At 33.8% G+C, this 12,654-nt stretch overlaps 2 protein-coding genes across 2 annotated transcripts; both read left to right on the top strand.

Annotated features, from left to right (window-relative positions):
• Positions 1-217: 217 nt before the first annotated feature.
• Positions 218-2,774, top strand: LOC140237332 (uncharacterized). Its single transcript, XM_072317269.1, has 4 exons — positions 218-332; positions 1,050-1,229; positions 1,772-1,959; positions 2,713-2,774. The coding sequence occupies exons 2-4, from the start codon at positions 1,084-1,086 to the stop codon at positions 2,772-2,774; spliced, it is 396 nt and encodes a 131-aa protein (XP_072173370.1). The 5' UTR covers positions 218-332; positions 1,050-1,083.
• Positions 2,775-8,843: 6,069 nt separating this feature from the next.
• Positions 8,844-11,173, top strand: LOC140237343 (uncharacterized). The gene is made up of 3 exons (XM_072317278.1): positions 8,844-8,995; positions 10,161-10,348; positions 11,112-11,173. Exons 1-3 carry the CDS (start codon positions 8,844-8,846, stop codon positions 11,171-11,173), a joined length of 402 nt encoding a protein of 133 aa, XP_072173379.1.
• Positions 11,174-12,654: the final 1,481 nt, after the last annotated feature.

Genomic DNA, 12,654 nt, shown 5'->3' with positions numbered 1-12,654 from the left:
TTTGCACTGAGAGAGTTGATGTTGGAACCGATATTACCATGAACTGTACTTTTCCTCCTTTTTTTTTTCAACTACCGAAAAAAACCCGGCTGAGCATAGCAGTAATTCTCTATGTTTGGCTTTCTTTAGGGGAAATCCCATTCCGTATCCTTTCACTGTGGCAAGAGTTAAAGGAAATAGAAGCCTACGTCAAACAAAAACTGCGCATGCGTGTCCTCTTTGGTAGTGTATAAATGTTAGCACCTTCCAGCTGATCGGCACATTCAGTTCCAACTCAAGCATCAACTCATCATCTCCGAAGCTCAAGCACTTTCCAAGACTGACTTTTTTAGGTAAGATTTTGTTTTACCTTCCTATTGCTTGATTTGTATTTTGGTTTTTGTTCTTTTTTATATGATTCTGGAATGATTACACTGCATAGATGAAGAGCGTTGTTAAAGAGATATCGCATGTTCATAACGTGAGATCTAGAGAGCAGGATAGAATAAGAAAAATGATTATTTAGTTTTTCTGCGAGAATGTCTAAATGGTTTGTTTATTCATGTTGTTTCTACCGTGAGAATTTTATTGCTGCGTTTCGAGAAAGTAATCTGAAACTTTCAATAAATCATACGCACATTTACATATGCAATAAATATAAGTCGTTCCTAGCTTTAGTCAGCTTATGGATGGTCTGCCATATCGACTTTATAATCCATGACTTATTTTTTTTTTCTTTTCATCAAGTTTTGGCAAACGCTCCGCTTGTTTGATTCCAATACATTATTGACAGGTCATGTCACAAACTTAAAATGTTTGTTACAATTGCATTTTGTTTAAATCAATCTTGTACACATGTTGTTTGATCATTTCAATCAAATGGTGTTAAACAAAGTTTAGAACTAAGGCTGAGAATACTGGATTTCCCTATATCAGTGAACTTAAGATTTTAAGAAAATGAACAGACAGTTGATATTTTGAACTGTTATAGTTGAAATACCTAAGAATATCTAAAGACAAAATGTTTTCTTTATAATAATCATGCGCCCCCGTGTTCCTTACCTATGCAGGTACGTCCATCGAGAACACTAGCAGATCATCAGAATGCATTGTAATATTGGACACGCTGCACTTCTGCTCCTCGTCATTGGGGCTATTGCCTGCTCCGAAGCCTGCGATCGAAAGACGAAGAGCGCCCCCAAATACAAGGACGGTCATGTAGAAGTGCCAGTGAGGCAGGCCAGAATGCGGTAAGTTATTCAGACCATAACACAATTTTTTCGACCCATGCTTTGTTCCTCTATTGTTCCGTTCGTCTCCATAAGTCATAAAGATACATTAACATGTATATTGGGCCTATGGACAATTCTTTATGTTTCAGTACATTACTTTTTTAACTGTCAATTTGGCAATTACAAGAACAAGATTGTGAATGATAATAAAACTTAATTGTTGATCATTTAATTACACTTCAAAGTAATGATTTACATTATCAAAAGTCACGAAAAAATCATCCAATTGCCTTACGGTTTGCGTCATGATTATAAGGTGTCAACTTCTTCGATGATTTTAAATGCCCCTTCCAATTCAATTAAATTCAATTAAATTCAATTTATTTCCATTTCCATTGAATAAACAGAAAAAAAAAAATATATACGATACATTTACAGAACATGTTTGAATTTACAGAACATAGTTGAATTCCCTGATTCAACTCAACCTATAATCAGATAATCCAATAGTGCCATCTTGACTTTGTCATTCATCCGTTTACTTGTACCTTTTTTTTCAGGCTCCGTCGGTCGGTGCAAGATGAATCTGTTGATGTCACCACGCCCCCTATCGATGATATTGAAAGGGAAGAGGTCTTTTCACGAATCGATCTTGACAACGACGACATGGTTGGTGTTGTAGAGTGGTCGTTAGAGGGCGGCACCCTGAGTGACTTCTGGGCTTTAATCACCGAACATGACACAGACGGTAAGCCAAAAACCAATGTTCAGTCAATGTATATGATTGTAGGTTAGTGACAAAATAAATGTCTGAATAATCTTCCAAGCATGCCACGAACCCGATTATCTTTCATTTTTCTTGAACATAGCATTTTGCTGGCTTTGATAATCCTTATTTACAATGTTTTACTATTGTAAAATGTTCCCTTATTGATGTTTACTCTCTTGATTTAACGCTGTAATTGATTGATTAATGGTTCACTAAAAAAAAAAAGAAACAACATGCAAAACAGTAGCCCAAAAGGTAAATGATGATGCAATGCATGATAAAACATGATTAGAAATACAACATACATAATGACTATTAGAATGTGCAAATTTTCAGCTCTAAACAAGTAGCATTAATCTAAGCATAAACATTTTACGGCGTCTTTTTAAAACGAAAAAATACATAGAAGGCAATTATCTAAAAGAAATACCTAAAACCCTTTTGTAATTCACTTTACAGCAAAACATACATTATCATGCGCACACTAGTGTTCTATTAGAAACGGCGAACAATTCACCCAATATGATGTGCTATTGTGCATCAATGATGGTTATCACTCGCAATACTATTTTTTCACATTTGATGAATGCATTTTCTTTTTCTATTGAGAAAGACGGGAATAATTTTAAATGAAACATATAGCTACTTCCTGTTTTTATTATGTTGATTGGCGTTTTGTGTATGCAACAAATTAAACTGAGTATTTGCGACTTTTATTTTTCAAACATGCAGGTGACGAGATGATCTCAATAGCGGAGTTTGCTGAAGTACCAGTGAGATTGATTTACGAGTGAAGATTTCACCGTCTGAACGTGCACGACGCAGCAGCAGCTATGTGGGAGAAAAGCTGTACTTCTTGGAGACTTTTGAGTATTCACTGAATAATATTGATTCGCTCAAGGAATTTAGGCAAACCGCCCTAGGAGTGAAAATTATAACAATTAATGCTTCATCTGTGGACAGATTCTTTTCCTGGAGAGGGTTGCCACATTATGATTTTACTATATAGGGCTAAAGCTATTTGAGGCCTTTAAATCTAATATCAGTTGAATCTGTTGGGATTTTTACTTTGCAATTAACAATGTGAAATATGTACAATTAGTGTATTTATATATTTATTGTTTGTCTTGATTCATTGAAGAGACTCACTATTATTCGGCACGAACATTTCATGTGTATAGTATTTCTTTTGATTGTATATGGATGTACATAAATATCTACCGCTGACTTCCAAACAAATGGGCATTATTAACTTCATATTGTGAGGTCAGTCGTGTTAAAGCCTTGTATACCTGTTCATTTAATCTTAATAATAATAATAATAATAATAATAATACACCCTGTTTTGTGATGGAGCCATTTTCATGTACTTTGTGGAAAAATCAATGTACGAAGAGAATCCAAATATTAATTAGTAATTTACTGAAGATTGAGCCTTAAAAGACAGACTATTGTGCTCCGGTTGAAATTGCTTCTTTTCTCGGAATATTGTCTGGATGTATAGAAGTATTGTAGGCAAGGAGAGCATCAACCCTTAACTGTATTAGATGATGTTACTGATTATGAAGAGTGGTCAGTAATATTGAATATCAAAAGCTAGGTGAAATCTAATTGCATCAATACAATGGTAAAATTTACTCAGTCTGTTCATCATACTTTACAAAATTATTATCATAATGACAATGGATGAGTGCATATAATCACGTCCCGTATGCACGTAATGAAGAAGACAATCTCGAATGTTTTAGATCTTAACCCATTCCATACTGAATTCTGAAATGCCCATAGACTTAATACGCAGACCACCAGGTTCCCTTACGGAACGGGTTAATATTTTTTTTTTCAAAAAAATATATTTTAAATCTGAAATTTACACTACGTCTACGAAAAAAGAAATATGGTATGCATTCATGTATGTATGCATGCATGTGTACAAGATGGCGTATTTGGTGTGGTAGTGTACAATTAATAATTACATTGTCCAATATTTGATGTCGGGTGTTCCATCGTGATCGATGGTTGTTTTGCTTTGACAACCGTATTAATTTTTGCCGATGTTTTGAAGAATGGGAGGTAAATACTAAAAGTGATGTAATTAGTGTATATATTAAGTGTGTAAATATGAGTGTTTTATATTTATTATTGTTTCAGAATCAAGACCAAAGATAAATGATTATCTCCCCATTGTCATGACAAAAAAGCAAACTTAGAATATGAACGTAGAGAGACAATTATTGCACGAAGTTCATATTCTTTGGCGTTGAAATGTTATGAAGGATACTGCGCAATGTATGTCAATGGCTACATTAACCTGTTATATTCAAGATACGTAAATTGATCATATGGATCAATTGATCATTAAAGTGATGAAAAATGGAAAGATTGTTGATGTTATGTCTATGGATTTGATATCATAGAGAAATTAATTTTATTTAATCTTCGGAAAAAAAATGTGCATGTTTGGCTAAAGAGTGGATGGTGTGTTCTTTGCTAGGTGGTTTGTGTGGTGATATATTTGATTGGAATTATCTTTCAAGTAATCCTTCGATAAGACTTGAGAATGACAGTTTGTATACTAATTTCTTTATGTATTAGTTCATTTGTTGTTGTTTGTTTTTTCGGGGTTGGTTGTTGTACTTTTCTTTTTATTAAGCGATTTGTCATGCTCTGCTAAGAACTCCAAAAGTAGGAACTGTTGAACCGATCTACGGTTTAATAGTGTTTTCCAAGTATAGACTATCTCACCAAGAAAATCAGTTTCAATCTTTATAAAAGAATGTCACTCAGAACAGCTTTCATTCATTTACAGAACGAACTGTAAACCGTCTTTTTGTTTCTAAACTGAAATCACCTCTTATTACCACTTATTACCACTTTTCTGTGAACATTGTGTGTGTGTGTTTGTGTGTGTGTGTGAGGGGAGTGTAGTAGAATATCATTTTCGGTAGAAATAAACAAGTCTCATGCAAGTTTTGCTTGATAGGCTCATATATGATGACCCTATCACGTGAACACTAGTCATACACTACTAGTATGTAATATAGAGGAATACGTTGGAAAGAAAGAATGTCATCCTTACAAACATTAAGAACGAAAAACATTATTTACAGAGGTACGTACACAGACACAGACACACACACACACATACACTCCCAAACACATTAGGCAATTTAAGTACGTATAAATGAAGAAACTTAAAAACTTAAACAACCAATATAACACACTAAATAAATAACAACATTCAAGTTACCTGCATATACGAGAGAAAAATGAGAAAGAATTTTCAGAATACTTACAGTACGTGATAGGCATTGATTATTATATAAGAAACGAACAAACTTGTTGAACAAGATTTGAAAGCGCGAATAAAAGATAATGTGACCAACTTTATATAATAGATATGTAATAAAGAATATCTGCCACAATGTCGAATTCTTCATACCTTAATAAGTTTTCATCTGAATAGAAAAGGATGTTGTGTGTGGCATGAGGTTTGAATCTAATTTTCTGTTTCATATTTGCTTTTGACATCATATCACTCCTACAAATCATAGGTGAAAAAAGGGTGATAATGACCAGATTTGGTATCAAGGACACCATTTCACCATCTTCATTATACTGATAGTTTTTATCTGCTGGTAATATATGACATGTCCCCCCCCCCAAAAAAAAAAAAAAAAAAATATCAAAAACTCGCTTCATGATTCCCTTAGTATGAGCTTAGTTCTGTAAAGCTCGTTTTTCTTTTTTTTCAAGTACTTACAAGTGGATTATGGGATTTCCCACCTGATGCTATAAAGTAAGCTAATGTCGCACGATTAATAACTTAGTTTCATCAATTCAATAAGTCATTTCTGAAATAAATTCAGTTTTTGTATATATACTGTCGACAATTATTATTGCTCTGGCATTCGTAAGTTTATATTTAGTTGTCTTCCAAAATGACTGAGATATTGTGTCATAATGCCTTGATGTAGCAAACATAATTATGATAATGTTCAAGTATAATTTCAAGTACATTTAATCATTTCTGTTTCATTCTTTTCAATCTCTCAAACAGTATAACTTGTTAGTATAAGGTCGTGTTAGTAAACATCCGAGCAGTTTTACCTACATGTAATTTACATCATTCTTATTACTGTAATATTATTGCTGCAATTATCAATATTAGTATGGTGATTCATGATTATTATCATCATTATTACAGTTATTATTATGGAAATTATTATCATCATCGTACCATTATCATGATTATTACTCCTTTCGAAAAGTTTAGAAATATTGCCTTGATATAAACTGGACAGCAAAAGAAAGTACCCACTTCTGTCAAAGGCTGCACACAGAAATTCACCGCCTAGAAATAAACATTTTTTGTACACAGGTATGCTGCAATATCCATTAGTAATCACATACCCAATTGCAAGTGATTACCTTTATTACAAAGAAAAAAAAAATGACATGCACAGTATCTTGGTCACTGAATCAAAAGTCACAAAATGTAACAGAATGAGCCTTACAAGCCTTACAAGACGTGGCATAATTTTCCTGATGGAAGCTTGCTTAGACCAGAGTAAAGTAATGTCCAGTCTAAACAGCTAACTGATTTTATTTTGAGAATTAGCATAATCAGGAAGGATAGCATCCCTAAATACAGAATACACTCATTAACATCATTTTGACAAAACAGGTGTTCACTTTGACATATTGGTTGTTTAAAAATGTTTTCCATTCAGTGGCCATTTTTGCATGGTGGAAAGTGCTTTTGTGTGTGACTTTTGATTCAGTGACCAAGATGCTGTGCATTTAAGTTCTTCTTTGTTATGAAGACATTCACTTCTTATGTGCATGTGATAAGTAAGGGGCTCTGTAGCATACCTGTGTACAAAAATTGTATATTTCTATGGGGTGAATTTTTGTGTGCGGCCTTTGACAGAAGTGCGTACTTTCTTTTGCTCCAGTTTATAATACATAGCCTTGTTTCTAGGTCAGAAAGCTTTAGGTTTTTAGTATTAGCGACAAACGGAAATTTGGGCTACGCATATTATGTGATAGATAAGGGTTTATCGATTTAATCAGATTTCTGCTAGTAATTATCATATAAGACACCCTCCCCCCCCCAAAAAAAAAAGAAAAAAAGAAAAAAAAAAGATTTTGCCATGAGATCTCGAGAACGTAAAAGAAATGATGAGTAACGTGTGTACCCGGGACATGCTATTAAAATGGATTGCTTCAGAATTGCTGAGATAATGATCCTGTCGTAGGGGAATATGACAGCCAGTTTTAAGGGGGAAATGTGTTTGCCCTTTTGCAGCCCGTTGTAGACATACAATTGGGCGCAGAGAGCTGAGTGCGCTCGACATTTTTGATGGCCGTTGTATTCGGACAGCAGGAAATTTACAGATGAAAGAGCTAAATTTTTAGCTATACGTTTTCACAAAGCTTTCTATACTTTGATGTTTTGTGGAATCTGTCCATATCTATACTTTTCCTAATTCTTTTCTATAGGGCGCTCTCAACCACTTCACCTCACTGTCAAGGGATTTTGACCAATACGCCGATGTTATCCAGCAAAAGAGAGTTGCACTGCTAAACTTTTTTTTTTTGGGGGGGGGGGTGGAGAGTAGGCTATATACGGTGCTACCACTGACAGAAAATCAGAGAAGCACGTGAGATATCAATTATGAATTTACACAGTTTCCACAATAAATTTTATCAATGTGATATTAATTTATCCTATCTTCTTTGTTGTAAAGTTGATGAAAGAAAGACTATTTTGATATAACTTTCACTATAACTACAAAGTGAAAATTCCCGAACCACGTCTGAAATAACCCCAACGAGATTTTCGACGGGGGAAACCACCTTTTTTTTCTATGGTGAATTAGAACAATGGTGAAGGTAAATAGATACATACGTCATTCTATCAGAACACGCATGCGTTTCCTCCGCGGCAATGTATAAATAATGACCAGAAATCCCAAGTGACAGACATAGGCCTTTTGTACAGCATTGACTGATAGTGACTGAAGTATCATCTTCACGTGTGTAATATAACCGCCAGGAGATATACCTTTAACGCTGACTATTAAGGTAAGATTGTTCACAATTTTCAAATTTGGTGTCATTGATCTGTTTCAAAGATACTTAATAGGCAGAGTAATGTGTCAAATGAATGCCATATAATTGTTATAACAAGAGATGCGGAGGGTAAGATCGCATTAACAACACATACTTTGTTCTGCAGTGCAAAAGACTATTCAGAATCTTGCTTCTGATTTTTTTTTTTTTTATTGAAAGGTGAAACCTATGCAATGGATTAACATACTAACTGTCATAAGCAGACAAGCATTTTGGCGAACGCAAAGCGTGAATACAGCTCTTAAGGTCAGTCTTCTTAAGGATTGCTCATGAGTTTAATATGCATAATTTTAAATAAAATATTACCTAATTGATACTAAAATAGTTTTGATGAAGAATTCAACAAATGTATAAGTCGTGAATGGCACTGCTGTAAAATTTGATTACTCCGTGTTTGCGTCAGGTTGAAATCAAGTATCAATTGTCCTTTGAAAATGTCGCTTGATTACTTTCTAAGCTGAAGAAAAGGGAGACTGCAAAGTAAAGGACTGCTATTTCTAATCTCATCGAACGATCGGGTTCATAAAAACAACTTATAAAGTTGATGTCTTCACATTTTGATAGAATTCATTACAGACAAGAATAAAAACGAAGAATGAATAACTTCTACTCTCTCACTCTACAGTATATCTATCATTCTAATGTTCTTTTTTTTTTTCATTCTTATGTTTTGTTGGTTCTACTGTTTTTACAGGTACCTAACCTTTGAGATCGACAAAAAAAAAATGCATTGTAACCTTAGCAACGTCATCCTTCTCCTCCTCGTCATTGGGGCCATTGCTTCCACCGAAGCCTGTGGGAAGAAAAAGAAGTCCTCCCCCAAATACCGAGACGGTCGTTTAGAAATACCAGGAAGGACCAGAAGGGGGCCTAATCGGTAAGTACAGTATACATTACGACATCATAAACATGCATAGCATGTTCTTGTTTGTATTTTAAATATACATAGCCTATACTTATATATACACAAGCTACAAAAAATAAAAGAAATAAAATAAACATGTTAACGTAGAAATACCTGTGAGACAGGCAAATTTTCTGTAAGTTTAGGATACGTCACGACTTCAAAAACATGCAATGCGTGTTCTTGTTTGTATTTATTAATAATTATAGCCTATACTTAAACATACACAAGCAACGAAAAATCAAAATAATTAAATGAACATGGGAACGGAGAAATACCTGTGAGATTTTTTACCTGCAAATTTTCTTAAGTTCAGGATACACCTCTCACTACCTTGATATAATATTGTTTTTTTTTTTCATGAATTGTATCAAATGTATATATATATATATATATATATGAAGATTTGTGTTTACAAAAACCGATAAGTCCATTTTTGAAGATTTTGAAGTACGGTCTCTGTCATAAAGTACAAAATAATACCTTTTAAATGATATATTGGTCACTACATATAAAGGTATATTTTTGAAGTTATGGTCAAAAGAAGCAAAAAATTTTTTATTATTCTCTGTATTTTTCTTGACCTTTAATCGCAAATATCCCCATTTGACAAATATGGACTTATCGGTTTTTGCAAACAAACTCTTCATATATATATATATATATATTAACATAAATTAAACAATGTAATGTAACAAATTGAACAAATATCTTTTCGAGATTCACTGATTTTCCTTTGTTATGCTGAAATTAATCTTCGTTTAAATATGATTTAGTCTGGATTGTTTGATTATGTCAGTCATGTCGACAGTGAATAATGTCATGCTCTAGTTATGGATCAATGAAAGAACTGTATTACAAAGAAAAAAAAATTGAACAAATTATCAATGACATTATTGCAATTCAAACTGATAATCTGTTAGAATGATAATTCTTCGAAAAGGAAGGATCCTGAAAAAAAAAAATGGATCAATGTCATGGAATATGATTGTGATCCTCTGCTGCTAGCGTACAATCCACTGGGTGCCTACCTATACCTCTTCCCTGATCGATCGTGTTAGCCTCTCTTGACTTTCCAAGAAATTATTTTGGCTTTTTCCACAATTTACACTTTCTTTTACGTGTGTTTATTTTCTAGACTCCGTCGCTCGGTGCATGATGAAGCTCTTGATGTCACACCGCCCCCTATCGATGAAATTGAAAGGGAAGAGGTCTTCTCACGAATCGATCTTGACAACGACGACATGGTTGGTGTTGTAGAGTGGTCGTTAGAGGGCGGCACACTGAGTGACTTCTGGGCTTTAATCACCGAACATGACACAGACGGTAAGCTTACAGCCAATGTCCAGTTAATGTACGTGATTATATAGATTAATGACGAATGCTTAAATATTTTTCCAAGCATGCCACGAACCCGATTATCCTTCTCATTTGTTTTTTCGACCACGTAGCAGTTTGCTGGCTTTGATAATCTATCACAATGTTTTACAGTTATAATGTTTCCTTGTTGATGTTTACTCTCTTGATTTATCGCTGTAATTGATTGATTAACAGTCCAGTGATAAAAAGAAATAACGTGTAAAACAGTAGCTCAAAAATTGAATAATGACGCATTACATGATAAAACATGATTAAAAAGACAACAAACATGATTAATACCGCAATTTGGAAATTTTCAGCTATAACAAGAAACATTAATCTAAACATAAAAATTATACGTTTTCCGACGTCTTTTTAAAATGAAAGTAGAAGGGCAATTATTAAAAAAAAAAAACACACTTAAAAACCTTTTTTTATTTACCTTAAAGCAAAACACATATGTTACCATGCGTACAAGCGTTCTACTAAGAAACGACGAACAACTCACCCAATATGATTTTTCTACTGCGCTTTAAACCTGGTTATAACGCATAGTATTTTTTTGTTTGTTTGTTTTCATATTATTTGATGAATGTATTTCTCATTGAGTATCGGAAATAACTTTTAATGAAATATAATATTACTTTGTAATTTCATTATGTTGATCGACGTTTTTTATAGGCGACAAATTAAACTGAGTGTTTTCGAATCTTATTTTTCAAACGTGCAGGTGACGAGATGATCTCAATAGTAGAGTTCGCTGAAGTACCAGTGCGATTGATCTACGAGTGAATATTTCACCGTCTGACTGCGCACGGGACAACAGCTACGTGGAAGAAAAAACTGTACTTCTTGGAAACTTTTGAGTATTCACTGAATAATGTTGATTCGTTCATGGAATTTAGGCAAACCGTTTTAGGAGTCTTATTGTAACTTCGGCACCTTACACCTTTGGACCGATTCTTTTCCTGGAGACACTGTGGAGAGGATTACTACGTTTCATGATTTTACTGTATACAATTTGAGGCCTTTCGATCTAATATTAGTTGAATCTGTTGGGATTCGTAATACGCATTAACGATAGACAATGTGAAATATGTACAATTAGTGTATTTATGTATTTATTGTTTGTCTTGATTCATTTAAGAGTCACCATTATTCGGCACGAACATTTCATGTGTAAAGTTCTTTTGATTGCATTGATGTACATAAATATCCAACTCTGACTTCAAAACAAATGGGCATTATCAACTTCATATTGTGAGGTCAGTTGTGTTAAAGCCATGTGTACCTGTTAATTTAATCTTCTAATAGTATATCCTGTTTCCCGATGGAGTCATGTGGATGTTCCTTGTTGAAACATGTTTATATGAATAGAATCCAAATATTCATTAGTAACTTACTGAAGATTGAGCCCTAAAAGACAGATTATTGTGCGCCGGTTGGAATTGCTTCTGTTCTCGGAATATTGTCTGGATGTACATAATAGAAGTTTTGTAGGCAAGGAGAGCATCAACTCTTAGCTGTATTAGACGATGTTACTGATTATGTAGAGTGGCCAGTAATATTGAATATCAAAAGCTAGGTGAATTCTAATTGCATAGGTACAATGGTAAAATCCACAGTTCATCATATTTTACAAAATTATTGTCATAATGATAATGAATGAGTGCAAACCTCACGTCCAGAATGCACATAATGAAGAAGAATAGCTCTAAGGTTTTAGGTCTTAATAACTCGCGGCTTTTTTTTTTATCCGAAATTTACAATACGCCTAAGAAAAATATTGCATGTATTCATGTTTATATGCATTCGTCGTGTGCATGCATGTGTACAAAATGGCGTATTTGGTGTGGTCGTATATACAATTGATATATTGTGCGATATTATTTTGATGTCAGGTATTCCACCGTGATCGATGGTTGTTTTGCTTTGACAACGGCATTAATTTTTGCCGATCTTTTAAAGAATGGAATGTAAATACTAAAAGTGATGTAATTAGTGTATATATTCAGTGTGTAAATGTTAATATTTTATATTTATCATTGTTTCAGAATCAAGACCAAAGATCGTTGATTATCTCCCCATTCCCTTGACACAAAACCTTAGAATATGAACGTAGACAATTGTACGAAGTTCACATTCTTTGGCGCTGAAATGTTGTGAAGGAGACTGTGCAAAATTATGTCAATGGTTACATTTACCTGTTATATTCAAGATACATAAGTTGCTCAAATGGATCAATGATCATTAAAGTGATGAAAAAAAAATGG

This window comes from Diadema setosum, chromosome 13 (assembly GCF_964275005.1).
Source record: "Diadema setosum chromosome 13, eeDiaSeto1, whole genome shotgun sequence".
Lineage (NCBI taxonomy): Eukaryota > Metazoa > Echinodermata > Echinoidea > Diadematoida > Diadematidae > Diadema > Diadema setosum.
The sequence above is the reverse complement of the archived record's forward strand: the minus strand, read 5'-3'. Positions and strand labels throughout refer to the sequence as shown.